This window comes from Typopeltis vanoorti, chromosome 4 (genome assembly GCF_054136105.1).
Source record: "Typopeltis vanoorti isolate ZY-2024b chromosome 4, IOZ_Tvanoo_1.0, whole genome shotgun sequence".
NCBI lineage: Eukaryota > Metazoa > Arthropoda > Arachnida > Uropygi > Thelyphonidae > Typopeltis > Typopeltis vanoorti.
The window spans coordinates 52,039,631-52,061,534 of NC_143552.1; the positions used below are offsets into that span (position 1 = coordinate 52,039,631).

Here is a 21,904-nt window from a genome sequence, read left to right on the forward strand (position 1 = left end):
TAAATGTTACAGATTTTAAAATTTTTCTATCTATACATTTTTATGGCTAACTATTTTAAAAAATCACTCACCAGAATTAAATAATTTAGTTACCGATTTAAAACATTTTACAAAGTTATGTTTAATGGCATACTACACTACTTCCATGTACACTATGTTCCAAATTTTTACTGCCAAAATTTATGTTGTCTGCTATAGTACGCCCACAGATTCGAGACCCTTCGAAACTTCTGCACGTCACAAAAAGGAGGATCCATTCCGATAATAGGGTAATCAATCCATCTTCTGGGATGAGTTGTTTATTATTACACGTTGGAAAATTAACTTCTCTTTTATGATCATTGTAGTTTTTGAAGTGGTAACTGTTTTGCTTGTATAACAGTTGAGAAATTTTATCCATAAAGCACATGATTTCGCGTGTTTGCGACAATTCGTACATGCTTCATTTCTTTCTCCCCTTCATTGATAACGTCCAAGAGTTAATTAAATCTCATTCTGAAGAATTGATTCTGACCTGCTAAATTTAGATGCACAGTGGGAAGATCCCGAAGAATATGAAGAAAATTTAACCACTTATAGTCAGCCAAAAGAGATTTCACAGAAACAATTTGAAAATATTTTTCGTACAATCAAAGTTTTTAAGCAGCAATGTTTAGAGCCTGACCCTGATGAAGAGAGAAGGTAAAATTTGCAGAAGAGGCAAAAGGACCACACCGTTGGTTGTATGAAATAAAACAAAATGCCTGCCAAACTACGTTAGCTCAATTCTTTGTTAAGGAGTAGAATAATAAATTTATATTCTGGATATGTTTTATTGTCTTTCAGCTTCATGATTTTCCTTTAACTAGGCCCAGAGACATACCTTAATTCTTTTATAAAAAAATTAAGGTTCAAAAAAGAAATTTGAGGAACGAATTTTACTTTTCGCCATAGGTTATTATATTTGATTAATGCACCTGTTTTAAAGAACGCATTAGGCACACTAATCGAGGGATTGCTGTAGTTTAGCGATATTCATTCACTTTATTAGGACTAATTCATTAAACTTCTAATTTTTAGTTTATTTCTTGTTACCATATGTGAACAGCCCTGAAAAAATGACTTTCCAAAGCAGAGGTATATTTGTTCATTAATATATGGATAGCATTTGGGGGGAAAAAAAAAAATGGAAGGGATCTTTTAATTAATTACTATCCTTAATTTGACTCAGTGGACCAACAAATTAAACAACAAAACACCAGTTATATATTAAGAAATTATTGCAAAGCTTTATTTCTTCTTTTGTTTTTTTTAAAAAAAAAAGTATACACAATTTGTTTGCACCCTGTTACAATCAAATTTTGAAAAGAGTATAATTCTGGCAATTCTGTTAGCATGCATGATTGTTTAATATAAAGCATCTTCATTTCATAAAAATTATATGGAATTTCAAATGAATGTGTTATTTTTATATTGGAATATAGTTAAGTCCTTTGTAATAAAAAAAATTAAATATTTTTACAAAAAGTGGTGATGACTGAAAAATGATTATTCAGAAGATGAGCATGAAACAAAAACTTATAAATAAATAGGTATATACCTACAAAAGAGAATGAACCATTCACTTACATTTTACCACATATATCTTGTTTATCATAGTCAAGTAACACTATATACAAATTGAAACTATGGATTTTGCCAATATACACTAATTCTTTGGTTTCAACCTGCACATCACAAACAATACCCAATGAATTCAAACAAGTTACACAATCACTTTCCCAACATTTCAGTGTTGGTAGTCCTTTAAAACAATATATATAAGAACATCTAGTATCATACATCAAGAGCAAACCATGTCGCATATTTTTTTACAGTATGTGTATAAGAAGTCAGGGATTTAAAAAAAAAATTAAAAATACCAGGTGTAAAGTTAAATATAAACAAGTATAATATATATCAGACATCAGAAACCTTGGCTAGAAAATGGGATCCCCCCCCCTGTTCTGAAAAGAATGGAGGGGGGGGGGGAATCCCATTGCATCAAAAATAGGTTATTTTTCTTTTAGTTGGAATCCATTGGCATTTTCTTTTTGCAAAGTAATTAAAGGCTACTTTTTTAATCCAGCTTAACTTAGCTGTAATTTCATAAAGAACACTTAGATAAGTAAAAGTTTATCAGTCCATGCATATTTTTTTTATTCTTATGGGATACCATTTGTACTTTATTTACTTAGCAAAAGGAACTTAAATACATCAGTTATTGATAATATAATATAAATAAGTACTTTTGTTTCTATTAAATGTTTTTGCTACTAGCTGATTCCTTACTTATTGTGATCATACCACTGATGTCCAGCAAGTTTGTTTCAGTAAATGCCTAGGCTAAAAATTGAAAAACTGGTTATATAAAAACTTCTTTTATGAAAAAAAAAGTTTAATAGTATATAAACCTATGACAAAATTTGAATATGTTCCATCAAAAACATTGTAAATAAGAAATATCCATTTTGATGTTATAGCCAAGTAGGCAAATAATGCATGTCTTTGAAACTACAATATTAAAAAGTTGATCAGGAGCTCAAGAAATTAAGAACCTTTACATGAGGTATTCAGATATTGCACTACTTAAAAGATATGGGTTCTGTCAAGAAAAATAAATGAACACTGTTTATGGGTATTCGTTGTCCTGACTTTGTTTCAACATTTGGACTCTAGGCTGAAACAAAGCTGAATATTGTGGTTGTTCTTGCTTTGAGGATATGTATAAATTAATCCATTTAAAAAATTGAGTACAAACTATTAATGTGTAATAACTTTTGAAAAGACAGATGCAAAAATAGCTTAAGTGCAGTGAACATGGTAGATTAGTTTGGATAAAAAAAAATCAATTTGCAACTAAGATAAAATTTACAGACTATTTCTAATAATAGCTCAAAATACCTAAATTTTATTATAAGTTTCCTTAGAACTCCACTATAAAAACAAAAACATTCTATTACTTCCCCATGTCAGAGAGACCCTTTGAGGAAACAAAAATAACATTTTTTTCTTTGCTGCCAAATCTAGGTTATCCATCTGCAGAAGATGATGGCAGGTTTTTTTTTTTTTTACTTTCTAGTTTAGTTAAACCATGCACTCAAGTATACACACTTGAACAGTTTCATCAACCTATTCAAGTGTGTACAGATTTTACTTGATTGGCAAATTAGGATTTTATTGAGCTTAACTAAACAATTAGCATTTGCAAAGTATGAAGCCTCTTTGGGCCTTAGCTTTTTTTAAAAAAAAAAAAATGTGAGAAAAGAATTTCACTCTCTGATAATGCATATATATGTCACACCATACTACAGTTTAGTTTTTAATGGGTACATCACAGCTCAAGATTTGAATCAATCTGATGAGATTTAGTAAACATCTTTCATGTTTATTAAATCCCAAGGCCAATAAATAATGTATGATAATCTCATCAAAAGTTATTTAAAAATAATGAGTATTGTAGAATTATTTTTCACTACATTAATCCCTATTTATATATTTGAATGTAACTGCATCAATTTTTAATAGTCAGAACTGCATTTGCAAACTTCTTTTTTTTTTTTTGCCTGTATTATGAATAAGCCATTCTGTATAAATGCCAAATGTCATTAAAATACATCGCGCAGTTTTAGAAAGGAGAATTTCTGCAGACAGAATAGATTTGTCCATAATTGCCTGTTTATTATCATTTCACTAATAATGTGCTTTTTTTAAAAAAAAATGAACAGATATATCTGAACTATATAAACATATTACATGCACTTATTTAAAGCAGTGTTGCCTAATAGGAGGACTGTGGTGAATTTCTCTTGATTTTTGTGTTTAGTATGTCCTCTTACAGAGGAAACTAAGTTTATACAGAAGGGTGACTATTATAAAAGAGTTAAAAGAAATGAAAAAAAAATGTATTGGTTACATAAGGCTATCACTGAAGATTACTGAATAATAGTTAAAAATTTCTGAACGTGCTTCATATAATTTTTTGAGAAGACTGTAGCCATTCTCTATTTTTTTAATTGCAGCTGTTAAAAAGCTGAAGTATTAAAACTACTTCACTGTGCTATATTCATCAAAATTCAAAAACATTTTATATTTTGTCTATAAATTACCATAAAATTTTTAGTCATTCACATCTAGATATGTGAGAAATAATTCACAGATAATGATAACAGCCACCAACTGAAAGTTAAGATTTAAGGTTTTGAATAATACTGTTATTGAAGTTATTTCTTTTGTAAATCAGTATTTTGAATAAGATTTGAACAACCTTGTTGTCTGAAAATATCTGTTAATAAAACAAATTAAGTGGGTAGAACCAATTTATGTGGCTAAACATTTTTAGAACACAAACATGCTGTTGAATGGAATTGAGGTAAATTGATGTAACCTTGTGACTTAGTCTTTGCCAGCATGGTTAGTAATGCATTCTCTAATATTAAGACAGGTTTCGAAAAATGTGTTTAAGGCATTAGCATATAACTTTCCTTGTTTTAATGGTATTTGAATTTTGCATGTGCCTAATTATGAAATGTGATTTTTTTTTTTTTAATTTAAAATTTATTTTTAATTCCACAACAATTTTAAGAATTGGTAATATTATGCAAGTTATTTCTTTGTGACTAAAATTCTATAAAAATATTATTTCATGGAAAATTACTATTCCTGCAATACTCTTCTGTCATTATGAGAATAATACAGCTTATAGATTATCTATAATATTTGTTCTAAAAGAATTATGTGACATGGCCTGGTTGGCTAAGTTTAAATTCCTACTGTGCCATGGATATCAAAATAGGTAGATACTTTTTTTTTGTTAACCAGTGTGATAAAATCATCCCAACGGATGTCTGAAATGGCTTGAAAAAGATCTATATTTGGTTTTCAGAGCAAATATACTCAGATTATTTAATACTTATTCTACTCGTGGTATTTATAGATGGGACTGTGAATTTTGTGGACAACAGTTAAAAGAAAAAGTAAATTCTAGTCAGAATACCTGTCAATATTATATAAGAAGTGACAGAGCACAGATATCTCTGCCTGAATTCCTTTATTCTGTATCTTTCCTCAGAGCTGCAAGTAAGTGAACAGACCTTGATGCCATGTGCAAGTACATACACAGAAAAATGAAACTTTAAAATGAACCTTTAAGCATAACAGTACTGTAAAATTTTAATAAGTTATTTTAAATTCAGTTGAAGTTTATCAAACAAAGTCAAGGACATCAGTTGGGAATAAGATGCATATAAGGAGCTCATCTCACTAGCTTGTTCAGCAGAATAACTTGAAATAAGATATGAAATATCTGAACTCTGACTGAGACCAGAGTCCACTACTAAGTCAAGTTTTAATTTGTTAATCTAAAGTATCACTTCCCTACATCAAAAATGTCAAACTTATAAATAATCATATGTTTCAAAAATATAACAGACATTTATGTATGAGGATTTCTGGATTCCACACTTTAAAGGATATTCTTCCAGCAGTTATAGTCACATCAGATGGCATATATCTAGAGCTATATAAAGAAGCTTTTTTTCATACAAAATTGTACAGAAGTGAAAGCTTGTCAAGTCCACTTCTTCGAATGAGGGGGGGGGGGGGGAATACACAGTTTGCTGCACAAAAATATAAACAAATCCATAACATTTTGACTTAGATCCAGTCTAGTCATCTTGCCTTCAAATAAACATAACACTGATACATTTACATTTCTGTACTGCATTCTCATTCTCACACTGACTCACATTTTTACAGATATAAACAATTAGATAATAGCAGGAAGAAAGAATAACAGTACATTGCACTTTTTAAAAAAATGGCTTCTTCAAAGTCCAGCTTTCTAAAACAAAAACAATATTTCTAGGAAACAGCTGGGTTTCCAGAAGTGCTAACAATTCTTCAGTGAACTACAAATGAGTCGTTTTCTTTTTTTAATAGTTTAAATTGCAACAAGATATGATACAATGGGTTTGTTTTTCCCCCTCTCCTGCAAGTATCATTGATGGAATAGGAAATTTACATAGAAGATGAACAGCTGAATTCTGGCTCACTGTCGGACAATTCCTCTTCTGAAGAACAGCTTGAAGCAGGGGTATCCAAAATGGGTATACTTAATTCAAGATATTCCTGCAGATACAAAAAGAGAACTTAAAAATACAAAATAAAAATTATCTTTTTATGGGAAGATTAGTTGTGGTTAAAAAATTACTGTACGCTACAACATGACAATTCTTATATAAAATTAACATGATCAGGAAATAAATTATCAAATATCCTTTCCTGATATATATTCTCAAGGGGAAGACAATTATTATTTGTTAGTCTCCAGCACTGTCAAGAACATACATTTCAGTCTTCTAAAGCACTACTAACTCATCAGTCCAATTAGATCTTGGTCAATCTCGATTTTTTTTTTTTTTTTTGCAACAACAAGCACCTGTTTTGCTAATCTCCTCTCCTATTCTATTTAGGTAACCATACAATCACAGATTACTCTGCATCTCCCATTCTTGAATGTGTGAGCAGAGAGAGAGAAAGAGGGATGGTAAATGATAATGGAATTCATTCCATCTGTTCATTCTGATTTTTTTCCCTGAACTTTCATACTTATGGTCGCTGAACTTAAATGAACTGGTTATAAGGTTATAAAAATACATCTGTTCAGTATGAGTTGAATAGGTACCTACTTAATAGACATGGACTCTGTGCATGAGATCTATTTACCTTTTATCAGTGCACTGGATTAAACATCACACATATCAAAAGAGCAAAAATTCTGAATACAAATATTTATTTTTATTTAAAATTGGATATTAGGAATGACAATTTTTTTAACAGAAATCTTTCCAACCTACTGTATTAGTGAGGTTTTAGGTGTGAGTGTACTAAATGTGAATGAATAATTTGTTTTACTGAATATCTGGCCATAAATAAAACTTAATCAGTTGATAGTTAAGAAAGTTGTATTTGCATCAATGTCAATATTAAGAGATAGCACTATTTTCTTAATTTAATGTTTAAGATATGGCATTAGTTTATAACAGTTTTTTTTTTTTTTTTTTTTTTTTTTTTTTTTTTTTTTTTTTTCAGTTGCTTTGTGGGACAGATGGGCTTTCATAGTTGGCTGGATTGGCTTGTAGATCAGTTTGCACCTGTGCTCAAAATGGAAGTGATATATGTTGGCTACAGAAAGCTTGTCATAAACCTATAAAGTCATTTTCAGATTACATTAAAGAACTGGAGGCAAATGGGGGGTTCCTTGAAGATTGGCAGTCATGAATAACTGGGAGGAAACCTCCACTTAGCCTTTTAAAGAATGCAGAAGTTGTGAGAGTTATTCCTGGCATTTATGTTTGTCCACTGCAAGATACAGAGTGCAGTTGAAATCCCCTCCAGTATGAGGTGGCCCTCATTAATTTTGCTGAGGCGATTTTGAAAGAACTCCAGTACCTGCACTACAAACTATTCATCCTGTGGTATATATGCATAATTATATGTATTCTCTTCCCAGTCTGAGTTTTAATGATTGCATAAATTGCGTAGCTGGGAAAGGAATCTATGATCCATAATTTTAGGAAGCTTTTTTTGGCAGGACAATGGTGCATGGTATATGGCCAGTGCTGGTGAAGCTTTTTGTCAGGAGTGGAAGTTAGTTTCCTGCAGCTTAAATATTTGTGGCTGATGGGCAAGGATATGTTGCAGGATGACTCTGTTTCACAGTAGTGTGGCACGTCCTCTTGCATTTAATGAGAGAAAAGTTGCTGGGGATGCTCATGATGTACTAGTTTATTTTGGCTGGCATGATGCTCCTTGTTTGCTTTAAGGATAATTATGCTCCTGCTGGAATTCAAGCCCATTGATCAGATAATATATTCTTTTTCTGAGGTTGATGGTTTTTTTTCCTTTTTACCCTGTCAGGTCTCCTAGTTCTTCGAGCTGGGTAATTAGACCACTGATGTAGACCATGCCATCATAGACTGTAAGCAGTTTTCACGATGAGCCTTGAACTCTCTTAATAAAGCTCTGAAAATGCTCAGCTGTCAATGGGTCTGAGGATGACTTACATTTTCAGTTTCTTCTTCAGGACTCAGGAAGCTCGATCTTTTCTTTACCCTCTTTATAGGTTGTTGGTAGGATTCTAGAATGCTTGGAGGCAAGGGATCTTTAATGCAACCACAGTGGTTTATCTTTGGTTGTTTGGGTAACTCTTTTGCTGTATTCGTTGTACTACTATTTTCTTGCTCATGTAGTTTTGTCATCATTTGTTTCCTGCTTCCTTTTCTTTAATAGTACTTGATGTTGATTCCTCTGTGTTTGGAAAATGTTTTGTACTTGAGATGATTACCTTTTCTTGGGAATGCCATGTCTTTTTTTTGTTGTTGTTTGATGTTTGTTGTTTTTGAATCCTCTAGTGCTGGTAGTCTTTGTCAGCTGATGTCTCATTCTTAAGTATTGGCATGATTTCTCTACATGGCCTTCTTCATACAGTAAAAACACTGCACAGCAGCAGTGATGTAGATCAGTGCATCCCAAACTGTGGGCCGCGGGTTTTGTTGAGGGGGGGCCGTGAAATAATGAAAACAAATTTAAAATGCTTTAAGACTAAGTAGATTTTTTTTTATTTTAAAAGAAATGTATTTCTTTTTTGTTATTTTTTATATTTTAATGGAAAAATTCACACATTGGTATTGGTTCACAAACTTTGCTTTCTGCGTATTTCGGTGCTTAATGAATATTAGTAAATATTGCTTATTCATACGTTTCATTTCAAAGTGGTGGTTAATTGTATTTACTTCGAATGCTCTCCTGTCCCTTTCATCACACGTTCGTAATCAGGGACTGTTGATATTGACTCTATATACATATCAAACTTGTTTTATATTATCACTGTCATCCGAGCTAGTTTTCTGTTACCAATAAAAGTTTCGCATATATTTCACACATGAAAAAAAACTTAAACAAGTTCATGTGGGGAGATAGTAACTCGCTTGCAGTGGTAAACAACATGCCCCTCCTTAACAGCCACTATACTGCAGCGGCAATAAAAACAAGTAGTTTTATTATGCCAGTGAATAAGGTATGAGGAGTCTGTGTAATATATTTCTCAACAAATAGTGCAATTAGAGACAGCTGGGATAAAAACACACTAATTAATGAATCACATGGCCCCTCATACAGAAACTATGCTGTATAGACTGAAACAAAACCATGTGTTGCATGGGCAAACACAGTATCTAATTAAAAACTATTGTTATTAATTAGATGTGTGTGAGTTCGATTTCCCAAGGCAGCAATAAAATTCAACCGAATGTGTTAAAATTCGTAAAAGTGTTAAAACTAAGTAATATATATATATATATATATATATATATAATGAATGTTATGGCAGTTTCGCATATGGAATTCGGTTGAAGAGAGTTAGCATTTCAACTCAATTGTCAACTATGCTTTTATCTTTCGGTTGTGCGATCTTTTGTTAATACCGCACCAATCATACGTACGTTTTAATAACCTGCCTTTGCTGTCTGTTTTGCCTTAGGCTTAATTACCTTAAAGGGAGAAAAGTCACAAAAGAGAAAAATGTTCCTTGTCCGGGGATTCCCTTATTCAGGTAATATTCACTAATTTCATGTTATCAGTCTGTGGTGTGCCAGTATTGGTAAGTGGTAATATTATTTGATCTATTCTACGTTAAAAAATTTAACCCTGAGATGGATAAGTGGCTGATAAAAAATAAAAAAAAATCCCGCAAACAACAGAAGAAGCAGAAACAGACTAAAAAAAAAGGACAGTATTTCATATTTTACCAGAATAGCCCGCATCTTCTTCAGAACCAAACGGTAAGAGGCAAAAGATGTAATATATGCATTTGATTTTTGCAATATTCGCTGTGTATGTTTTGTATTGAATATAAATACAATAAATATTATAATAATATATCCCTCTATTACGATTTTTTTTTCGAGGGGGGGGGGGGCGTGAAATATTTTAATTTTTGCAAAGGGGCCCTGACATCCAGAAGTTTGGGAAGCACTGATGTAGATGATATAAGATACTCTGTATTTATTATTTTTGGTATAGTGCCGATTGTATTAAAGGCTGTGTTCTAAAACTTTTGATGTGGGCAAACTCAGGCTCAGTGGTAGAAGTTCGCAGTGTTCAGATTTTGCCAGTCACTGCACTATATTTTGACAGAAGTCTGCAGAGGATATTTCCAGAGGGACATTTCACAATGTTACTTTCGTGGAAGCATAGCTGAGACACTTACAGGACATGCACCAATGTGTACTCTTTTTTTCGATTAATGTTTCAAACCACAATGTATTGATGGAATACGTTAGCACGGTTCCAGCAACTCTTGAAATGAGAGTTATATTTTTCGTTGGAATATGCTGTGCAACTGCTTCTGAATATTGCTCAGATAGGGTATTTTCCATTGTGAAAATGACTACTCTGTTGTCATATATATATATATATAGAAATGATTTATAAAGAGTGGTGTTTGTTTTAGTCAAACTACTAAACTAGCTGTATAGAAGATCTGAGAGCTGGGTTAGAAATAAAACACTTGATCAAGAACTGGAGACCACAGGTGGCATCAGTGGCTTTATCATGTAAAAAATAAGGATATTATAGAAGAGCTTCACATTGTGTGCATTCTAGAATGTGTTAGCAGAACTATTCTCAGGTCACTTAAATGGAATGGGTGAAGAAAGGTTAGGAAATCAAGATGGAATGAGGAAGACCAAGATTTAGGTAGATTGATAGAGTTAGAAGTTGCTTAGAAGATCAAAATATGAGATCTGATAATATTAGAGTCTTAACAGATTCATTTGGAGGAAAATTGCCAATTAGAAGTTAGTAGAGACATGGCTAAAACACATGCTATAACACTAATGAGCTATTTTGTGTCACGGAGGTGGAAGACATCGTAGAATCAATAAAGGTATATACCAAAAAAATTTTCCACCTCTTTTATTCTACCCTAATGAGCTATGTCTGGCAAGAGAAAGGTGAACTTCCATAATAGTCTGATCTCACATATACGAGACAATATAAGCAGGGGGACTTCGTTGTCACATATCATCTGGCCTTTTGTGAAAATTCAGTGCATTACAACAAGTAAGTGATGTGAATATTAATGTTTTAAACTTACAAGTCATCTACATAGCTTTAAGGTTATGTACAATCCTACATCTCTTTCATTTCTCTTTTGATGTTATAAATTAATAAAGTTATTATAGTTCATGTAAAAAATACTACCTGGTCGGATGAAAGGACTAATATTCTATCCAGATCCTCTACTAATTCTCCAAATGTTGGCCTTTGATAGGGTGAGGCTTGCCAGCATTCTCTCATTATCATGTAACTAGAATATAAACATAATTGAGATGTTATTTCTTTCACCTATATTATCATGCTCAATAAATACGAATACAAACAAAATAAAAGTTTCTAGAGACACTAATAGATCCACAGTCACTCCTAGTACATATGATGCAAATATATCTATATACTGTTTAAAAAAGATGAGAAATTTTGTTACTTTATCCTTCCCAACTTAAAAAAATATTGAACACCAACTATTAAAATAAAAATTTTGGTCAGCAGACATGCTTTAATAGCTTTAAATAGGAATGCCAAACAAGTTGCTACTTCATGTTATAGATTTCAAATTTTCCTTATTATTATTATTATCATCATCACAGAGGGCACTATGTAGGCATATAAATAAGCACATGGTGATATCGCTGCACCCATTTTTGTAGTTTTAAAGTGATTCTAACTCCTGGCTTTACACTTTGGTCGGTGGGGAATTTGAGCTGTGCTGAAAAAAGTGCTTTTTTAATCGATGAATAGTCTGCTTTTCTACGTTTTTCTGAAATATGAGTATTTTTCAGTGGTTGTTTTTGAAGTTAGTTGTTGTCGCTATATTGTGTAGTTTGGTTACTGAGAAGACGGGGTCGGAATCGGATACAAAATGGTGGAAAACAAGAAGATAACATAAGTTTTCATTATTTAGTTTTATTTATATTTAGTATACTTAAATGTTTTGTTTGTAATTGTTTGCATTTTACTTATATAGTTATACTTATTTAGCGTTTAGTTCTGACACTATTTTGAATAATGGAGGCAGTGAAAATTGCAAATTGCGTATCACCAAGTCCTCCCTGATTTAAGGACTCCATTTTGCATGATATCATGGGATTTTGTAGCATGCAGGATTTGGGGAATGTATGCGTCTCGGCAGTTATATATGTGGCAGGTGAGAGAAGGGAAAATACGTATATGCATGAAATGCAGCCAATGGGAGGAACTTGGTGAGTTAGAGATGACTATAACTGACCATGTCAAGTCAGAGACCAGAGAGATTCTCCACTTAGAGAGAGAGAGAGATGAGTGGTATGATAGAGGGCAAGAGAAATATGAATAAAATAATGAGAACGGGGAATAAGTATGGAAAGGTTGAATGAATTTGTGAAGTTTTTGGAGATAGTCTCGATTGGGAGGATGAATGGCAAATAAGGCTGACTTGCAGAGAGATAAATGAGCTGAAAGAGCAGGTGAATGTCTAGGGAATGAGATGAGATTAGGCGAATGGAAGAGACGAATGCAAGGTGAATCAGAGTAGGAGTGAGAGAGAGAGAGAGTTATGGGAATGATAGAAGAGGAGAGAATAGGAACAGTAGAAGAGAGGGAATGATAGAGTGATGTCAGGAAGGCAGGTAAGTAGGGATGTATGTGAACAATCGAGGAACAGGGTGGTAAGAGGACTAGATGATCTGTGGTGTTCAAGATAGGATGCGGGAGGAATGTTTGCATGGAGGAACAATAGAAAGTGTGGCTATGGAAATTAAGAGGGGGTGAAAGGGTGGATGAGATGATTGTGATGGTAGGAACAAATGATTTGAGAGGTAATGTAAATTGGGCAGTGAGAGATATGAGATTCTTACTTGAGGTTGTACGAAAGAAGACAGAGAGAGGAAAGATAGTGTGCATGTTGCCTAGGTATGATAGTGATGAGCTGAGCAGAACAGAGGATTAGAATATGTGGATGCTTGGAGGGCATTTGAGGACACAGAGGAATTGTATTCGAGAGACCACTTGCATTTGAATGAGGAAGGACATAGGCATCTGGAGAGATTGCTGTTCTGAACGAGTTGGTGTGTCCCAGAGTGGATGGTTGCAGGGGGACGATATCAGGTAATGCTGAGCCCAGTGGAGTCTAGAGGGGATAATGCTGTGTATAGAAACAGTGGCTTTTTATGCTTTATACTAATGCCAGGAGTATCCGGAATAAGGAGAGAAATTGGTGGCACTGATAGCATCAGCCTGGCCAGAGATTACTGGGATCACTGAGATGTGGTTTACAGAAGAGGATATAACAACACAAATAGAAGTAGCAGGGTACAGCATTTTTCAGCAGGATAGGAAGGGAAAGCATGGTGGAGTACTGTTAATGATAAGTGACGACTTATGTCCATTAAGAGTGGAGGCTTTGGAAGGCAGTGACACTAATGATTTTGAAAGCATATGGTTTCAGGTAGAGGTGGGCAAGACAGGATATTTAGGGGTGTTGCTACAGACCAAGGAGCACATGGGGTGGGGACCAGGAGATGTTCAGACAGTTGAGCTTGGCAAGTGCAAGAAGAATGATTGTTATGAGAGATTTTAACTACAGTAGTATAAATTGGGGAGAGGAAGATGCATGTAGCAATAAGGGAATGGAATTTCTAGAATTCTTGAGGGACAAATGTCTCAGGCAACATGTAATAGAGGGAACAAGAGGGTCAAGAGTTTTGGATTTGGTCATAGCTTCAGAAGAGTTGATAATAACTGAGATGACATCTCTCCCACCAGTTGGAGAGAGAGTGACCATATGGTTTTGACTTGGAAGATGAATATACATGCAGGAGTATCAAAGAGATGGGAACGTATGTGTGAATTATAAGGCAGGTGATTATAATAGTCTTAGACAATTAACTTCCCCAAGTTGACTTGGGGAAGTTTCATGGAGGGAGGAATTGGAAGGATGGGATATCATTAGTGCTTGGAAAATTACGAAGGAATTTTCCAAGCACTAATGATGCTTGGAAAATTCCAAGAAAAAAAATGTAATCTTATTCAACTACAACTATAAATTACCATCTGCAGTAACTATTATTAATACATTATACAAAAAGAAAAGGAAAATTTGTATGAAATTCATTGTTAAAAAAAAAATTATTTACCTTATCTGAAAAATAATATTGTGAAAAAAAATTAATATGTAATGAAAATGTATATGGATGTATGCAGATTAGTGTGTAAGTATTATGTGTGAATAATAATAAAATTTGAAGTTTGGAAAAAAAAAAAAATATTATCATGGCTTGTGATGGGTATTGAAACAAAACCACGAAACCGCCGCTGTGTATGTGTATTACTTTTCTCAGATAAGCTATGCAGAACTTCGAGGAAGAAAGCAGATATACCACCCAAACAAACAAAATATTGTTGGAAGTTTATTTTTCACTTGGTTAGACTATAATAAATTTAGTTTAATCCTTTATCCAAATGTAAGCAAACAAAGTTTGCACCTGAAAATATTTTCAGGAATCCCCGCGCAACGCATAGCAAAGGTGGATCAAGATCTCATCACTCCTTGCGGACATGTATACTGCTATGCATTAAGGGAAGGACCACTACCCAGAACAGTTTCAACCTTTATTGAGGTCTCGTCAGTAGGAGGCAGACCCAGAGTGGTGATACTAAGGCAGAAGTGAAAAAGAGCGGTCATATTTACCTATACGAGTTGACAACCAGTGTACCACCTTATTATTAAATTACTCTGGATTTAGAGAAAGATGTTGGAAGTTTATTTTGCACTTGGTTAGACTAAAATAAATTTAGTTTAATCCTTTATCCAAGTGTAAGCAAACAAAGTTTGCACCTGAAAATATCTTCAGGACTGAGGTAAGGTGGTACATCCCTGAGCAACTCCTTTGCTACAAATTGCCCGGGGATGTAGCACTACAATGTGCGGCCTTTGCAACACTAGCAATATGCCCTCTAAACTTCAGTCTACTGTCAACCATTACTCCCAAATCTCTAACCTCATCCACTTTCTGCAGTATGGCACCATTGATATAGCACACAGCCTTATATTTCTGCACTCCAAAATGCAACACCTTGTACTTATTGATATTAAAACTACAACCCTGCTCTTCTGTCCAAGTAAAAAGTCTATTCAAATCTTCCTGAAGGGAATTAACATCAGCAGTGCTACTTATAATTCTTCCCAACTTTGCATCAGCAAATAGCTAAAGATCCCCAATCAGTTCACATGATATATCATTTACAAACAAATTAAACAGTGGAGATTGCATCTCCAAATGTACTTGAATTTTGCTGTCATTGCTTTGCAGGATGTAGGATTCTATATAGTGATTAGATGGATTTGTAAAGCAGTAATTTAGTTCCATTTTAATAGGGAATTTCATATATTTTTCTAGAGTCTATGAAGTAATTTGCCAGATTATTATTAAGAAAAACTTGATAGGGTTCCACAGACTCATTGTAAAAGCACTAACATGAGCATCGTGTCTAATGTGAACTTTAAACTTATTCCCATTTCTAGCATTCAAAAAATCTACTCAATTTCTTCTTTACTACACACTTACCCATCTTCTAGAGATGGCATTTCATTCTTCCCATCCACTCTGTGTATAGTCTCTTCTGTATTAATCCTGTAAATTTCCCTCACCAGCTTAAACTTTTTTGTCTTTCCATTTAAATCTGCAGTGCTTATTTTCTCACTCTTTCTCCCATAACATTCCAGAGACTTGATCTTTCCTTAGTTTCTTGTTTAGAATCCAAGTAACCAGATCGGTGGACATAGTTAAAAAAATCAGTACACACTTCATGTATATTTTTCCATTCAGATTAAATCAACAGAAAAAACTTACTGACACATTAAACAGGCCGATCTACATATTTATTTATATAAACAAGATAATGATTCTGCCTAGATGGATAAGTTTATAGCATTCTTGCACTGCCACAAGTCGAATGAAGCGTTACAAGCATCGTCAACCTTAGTAATAGTTAAATGGCTATTTCACCTCAAGGAATGTCTGCATGGTTAGCCTAGTGGCTATGCGCTTTGCAACCATATGCCTGGGGAAGGAGTGTCCTAGATTCGATTCCCGTGACGACGTGATGAGTTAAAGATCTTTCTCGGCCATAGCCAAGTTAGATGGTCTTAGGCATGGGCATCCCCCCCCCCCCCCCCAGGTTATCTGGGATTTTCATCCTGCAAGCAGGCAAACTGGCCCTGTAAACACACACACACACAGGTTACAGTCATAGGATATAGTACTTAATCCCTCATTAGAAGGGCTCAACCAGTCCTGAGGGGTGGTTGAGGAATGGTGGGAACCCCACACGAATAAAAGAAACCTCAAGGAATTCAAAGCTTTAAACTTAGCTGGAAAGAGGTTAGAAGGAGAAACATTAGCATATTAGAGGAAAGTTCAAGTCAGAGCTTGTTGTCACTATAGATTAAATAACTTATGTTTGATGTTGTGGAGAAAATCTGTATAAGGAACTTTCTTAGGAACTAAGGAGAAATCATGTTATTTCTGGAAAATGTTGACTATGTAGGGTTTTTTTTTTAAAAATCAGGATTGACATAAGCTGGTCTTTGCTTAGACAGGAGGGAGTCAAACTTGCAATCAGGAAGGCATCTGTGTTTATTGAAGAAGTAGCAAGAAACTTATTAGAGATGTTCAGAACTACATTTAGTAGGTAGGCACATCTAAGATAGAAGTAATCATTTCCTGTAGGTCAGAGATACAGTAAATTTGATAGACATTAGCTGATTTGATGGCTTCTTTAAATGCAGAGGTAGGAATAATCTTAGAGATGTGGCATTTCTTTCAAAATGGGCATTATCAAAACTTTGCTGAATAGAATTTATGTTTGTTTCAGCCTTCATGATCTCAGACTAGAATTTAACATCTAATGTGTGGCTTTTCCCCACAGAAGATAACCACATACTTAATTCTTACAGGCCTACTCCTAAGAACTCTGAACTTGTACAAAGAGTTCTGATTCCTTATGTTGCTGGAGTCTGAACCATTTTCTAATATCCTTTAAGAATTATAACTTAGTGTTGGGTTTCCCCCTCCCCCCCTCTCATTAACTCTCTCCTTTGTTACCTTAGTCACCAAAGATAAATGGTCTCTTCTATCCCCCATGTGTTTATCAAATTTACTTTGGACAAATTAGATGCTCTATTGAGAAAAGACTAACAGGAAATCAATCTTACAGTCGGGTCCAGCACAGTATGGAGTTGATGACAACAGAATCTTTGGTCTGAGATTCATTTATTTATTGCTACTTCAAATTTGAAGTAGCAATAAGTTTACCATTGCTATTTCAAATTTGAGTGTTTGTTCAAAGAGATACTGAAGAATCGACCACAATGACAGTCTTTCTTTATCTAAAATTTGGGAAAATCTTATTCTTGTTGGTTACAATCAGTAGTTTCTTAATCGCATTTTGAAGTCTGTTGTACTTATTACAGTGTGCAGCTGGTATCTTTGAAATTCATTGTTGTTATTCTTGTTTGAATTATCTGCTCACTTAAGATGATCTGTTAAGATTGAGATGTTTGATTTAATAAAACTATTAAACTTCTTTTGTCTGTTTTTCAGGTTTTGTTTACATGTAGGATTGGACTGCCACCCTTATCGTTATAGAGAGAGATAATGAAAAATATAATATTTGAAACTTACATTTCAAGACTGCAATTTTGAGGCTTTTCCATTCGGTGGCCATCTTTTAACAACTGAAAAAGTTTTTCTACAGGAATGGAAGGGTATGGAGTGCCACCTAGTGTCATTGTTTCCCAAAGCAGTACACCATAAGACCATCTGAAAAATCATAAATGCGTGTCATTTATTTTATTTTATTTTTTATATTTTTTACACAATCTGAAAGCCCTGCTCTAGAGGCCAAACATGGAACTTTTTCAAGGCCTTGAATAAGCAGGGTGGTGGTCTCACACTGGGTAATGAAATTCATCTCCTACCTAAAGACAATCACAAATTAATCACCGAGTAGTTCTTATATATATATATATATATATATTTATATTCATATTTACTGACTATAACCGAGACTAGAATAACAATTGAATTTATTCAAAATGCAACATGTTTCATCAGATTGTCCGACCTTCAGGCATGGGAACACAGAAAGCAAGTAAACACTATAAGAAACATCGTATCACTATAAAATGACTATTATAAAATCAGTTAGCTTTGAACTGTAGCTACAGTCCGTATTGAAGTTCTATTGTTAAATAGCTGCCTAACAATAGAACTTCAACACTGACTGTAGCTACAGTTCAAAGCTAACTGATTTTATAATAGTCGTTTTATAGTAATACGATGTTTCTTATAGTGTTTACTTGCTTTCTATGTTCCCACGCCTGAAGAAGTCGGACAATCCGATGAAATAAGTTCTCCATTTAAAAAAAAAAAAAAAAAGTTAATATAAAAAGTTACATGATAATTATTTACATAAAATATGATTTTAAAACATTTCATAAGAGATTGAATTTGACTTCAGAATGAAAAATTTATTAAGATTTTTACAAAGAAACAGGTCTAAAATGAGAGCATCTGATTCCAATTTAGCATTCTTTTCCTAAACTGAAAGTAAAAAATATACTTTTCCTGTCTCAGCAGACTTCAGTGTAAAGATCTTTCTAGAAAGTTTATCCTTATGAAAACACTTAAGGAATTGAACAACGTAGTTAAGGATATAAATTAAATTAAACTTTAATAAATATTTTCCGATATTTCGGCAACGTCACGTTGCCATCTTCTAAAGGAACTTACAAAAAAAGTTACGTGCACGTAGACACTACAACACAGAAACTGGGAATGAAGAGATGAAGCTATTGTTCTCCTAACAGTCCTGATGATACCCTCTAGCAGGCTAAGTAGGTGTTCTTGGCCGTTGGGCTGAAGGTCTGCTGATGTAGGCCTCCCAAATTTGGGGCAGTCACATACAACCAAATTTGTTGAGGTTTGGAGAATTTCTTAGGGCTGAGGCTGATTCCATAAAGAGTCTTTCAAATTTGTTTTTTGCTACGGTGTATGACTGTAGCTTTCTTCCACCGTATTCTGTGGCGTGTATCCAGAGCATGGTCCGCAAGCCCAGAATGACTGTATTTGTGAAAATGTAGTCCTTGTGTTCCGAAATTCTGATATTCGCTGTCCTGCCTGTTAGGCCAAAGTAAGACAGTTTACAACTGCAAGGGACCTGCTAAACACCAGGTAGGTCTAGGGGAAGTGGTTGGTCTTTAGTGGAGCGGATAAGGGATGCCAATTTTCTGTAAGGTTTGTAACAGGAGGTCAGGTCATGTTTTTTTAAGATTTTGGTAATCTTTTCCGAGGTGCCTCGGATGTAGGGAATGGTGATGGATTTAGAGTAATCCTTGTTGTGGAGGTGGGGAGGGGATCTGTGGTTTGTAGGTTCTAATATTTTTTGGATTTTTTTGGGGGGGTAGCCATTGGCTGAGAAAGTGTTGAGGATGTGATTTAGTTCAGTGTTTAGCCAAGTCGTTTGAACAGATTAGTTTAGCTCTGTTGCATAGTGTTTTCACTACTCCATATTGTTGTGAGGGGGGGCGGATTGTTGGTGAATGTATCTGCCTGTATGTGTGGTTTTTCTGTAAACTGAGAAAACCAAGGTTCCATTAGGCTGGCGGGTGACTAGTGTGTCTAGGAAAGGGAGGCTGTTGTTTTCCTCTTTTTCTAGAGTGAATTTGATTCTGGGGTGTTGGTTAAGTGTGTTAAGAAGGAGAGAAGTGTTTCAGAGCCATGTGGCCAAATAGCGAACACATCATCAACGTAGCGAAGCCATATGGTTGGTTTTTGTGGGGCAGGCTAAGGCTTTTTCTTCAAAGTTTATCCTGCTTAAAAAAATCCATTTGAAGACGGAATAAACTGTTGGCTTGATAGGTTTTCTAAACAATCCTTTCAGCAGTGATGAAAATGTCACTTTTTTTTCCCCCTGTCTCAAGAATGTAGTTTATCTCCAATATACTATACATAGTAACTTCAATTGTGCAAAACATGAATACTATCTAGACTAGCTGTTACTACAAGTGGTACTGCTTCTGGATGCCTGTGCACATGGGGGGGGGGGGGGGGGAGAAGAAGAAATTTTTATATGGCTTCTGTCTGTTAAAGTAAGAGAGAATGATAAGTGGTGTTCTAGGCTGGCCAAAATAAGTGTGTTTCAGAAACTTGAAATTTTTCTGCTATCAATACAAAATATAACTGAAGTTTATTGATACTTTATAACAAAGTTACGTTGTCGTCGTCTGGTAGCATCCTCTAGCAAGAGGGTTACAGCAGATGAGCAGCTCTTCTCCATTTCTCTCTGTTGGTCGCTTCCTCATTCTTAAACCAGTCCATTCCACGATGTCATAAACCACTCTCTAGTTGGTCTTCTATATCTTCTCTTTCCCTTGTAATATAGTTCTTGTCAGGTGTCCCGAAGAACTTCTCAGATGTCCTGCAAATCTGGTCTTTCTTTGCATAATCTTCTTGAGCAGTGTTCTTTCCATCCCAACTTGTCTTAAAACTTCTCGATTTGATATTCTCTCTGTATAGCTAATCTTTTCCATCTTTCAATAACACCACATTTCCAATGCATTAATTCTTTCCATATCTCTCTTTCTGAGTGTCCATGACTTACTTCCATAATGTGCAATACTCCAAACTGTTGCTTTAACTATTCCAATTCTAACACCTATTTTAATATTCTTGTTTATTAAAATTCTCTTCATTTCCATAAATGCCAATTTAGCTTTGCCTATTCTATTTCTAATGTCCAACTCTGAAGTTCCTTTCTCTGAAATCCAGCTACCTAAATACTGAAATCTTTCCACTTCTAAAATCTTTCCTCCACATCTTAACTTTACATTATCTCCTATTTTTCTACCCATTATCATTATCTTGGTCTTCTTTGGGTTAATTCTTAGTCCGTGCTCTTTACAAGAGTTTTCAATTCTTTGAACAATTTGTTTTAATCCATTTTCACTTTCTGCTATCACCACTACATCATCCGCATATCTTAAGTTATTAATGATTCTTCCATTTATTTTTATTCCTTCTTCTACATCCTCAAGTGCCTCTCTCGGCATTTGTTCACTATAAAGGTTAAACAATAATGGTGATAACTTGCATCCTTGTCTAATTCCTCTCTCCACCAGGAATTCTCCTGTTTCCTCTCCATTTACACATACTGATGCTGTTTGTGACCAATATAATCTCTTTAAAATTTCCAAGTCATAACGGTCAATATCAATAGAAATACAATTTTATTAATACAGACCAGTATTTTACAATAAAAAACATATATTCAAACCTACCAGTTTCGCCAGCAAACTGTCTGGCTTTTTCAAGGTATTACGGAATCACAAGTCACACAAACTGAGTATTATCCACATGTTGAAACATAGAGCCAAAAAGTTTATATCAGAAGAGGAGAATACACAGAATGAACTCTCACTAATAGCCAACACATTATCACAAAATGGATATCCTCAAAATATCATCAAAAAATATCTATACAATGACAACCCCAGACAAGAAGAATCCCACCATCAGCACGTTTCAACTGTAGCGATACCTTTCATCAAGTCAATTTCTTATCAAATAGCAAGAATACTAAGAGCCCACAACATCAGAGTGATCTTCAAACCAACCACCAACATCAGACAAGTTTTAGGATCTCCAAAAGATAAAGTTCTGTTCTACAAATATCCAGGAGTATATTACATTCCCTGCTCCTGTGGTATTGCCTACATCGGACAAAC

General features: G+C 34.3%; 1 protein-coding gene across 3 annotated transcripts in view; it reads right to left on the reverse strand.

Annotated features, from left to right (window-relative positions):
- Positions 1-396: 396 nt before the first annotated feature.
- LOC150107299 (fibroblast growth factor receptor 1-like) overlaps positions 397-21,904 on the reverse strand; it is a 334,528-nt gene continuing 313,020 nt past the window's right edge. For all 3 annotated transcript variants that reach the window (XM_090391806.1, XM_090391807.1, XM_090391804.1), the window contains 3 exons: positions 17,802-17,939; positions 11,284-11,389; positions 397-6,147 (listed from right to left, as the gene is read on the reverse strand). In XM_090391806.1, the coding sequence (XP_090247932.1) occupies positions 6,037-6,147; positions 11,284-11,389; positions 17,802-17,939 (355 nt within the window). In that variant the 3' untranslated portion in view covers positions 397-6,036. The remainder of the gene's footprint in view (positions 6,148-11,283; positions 11,390-17,801; positions 17,940-21,904) is intronic.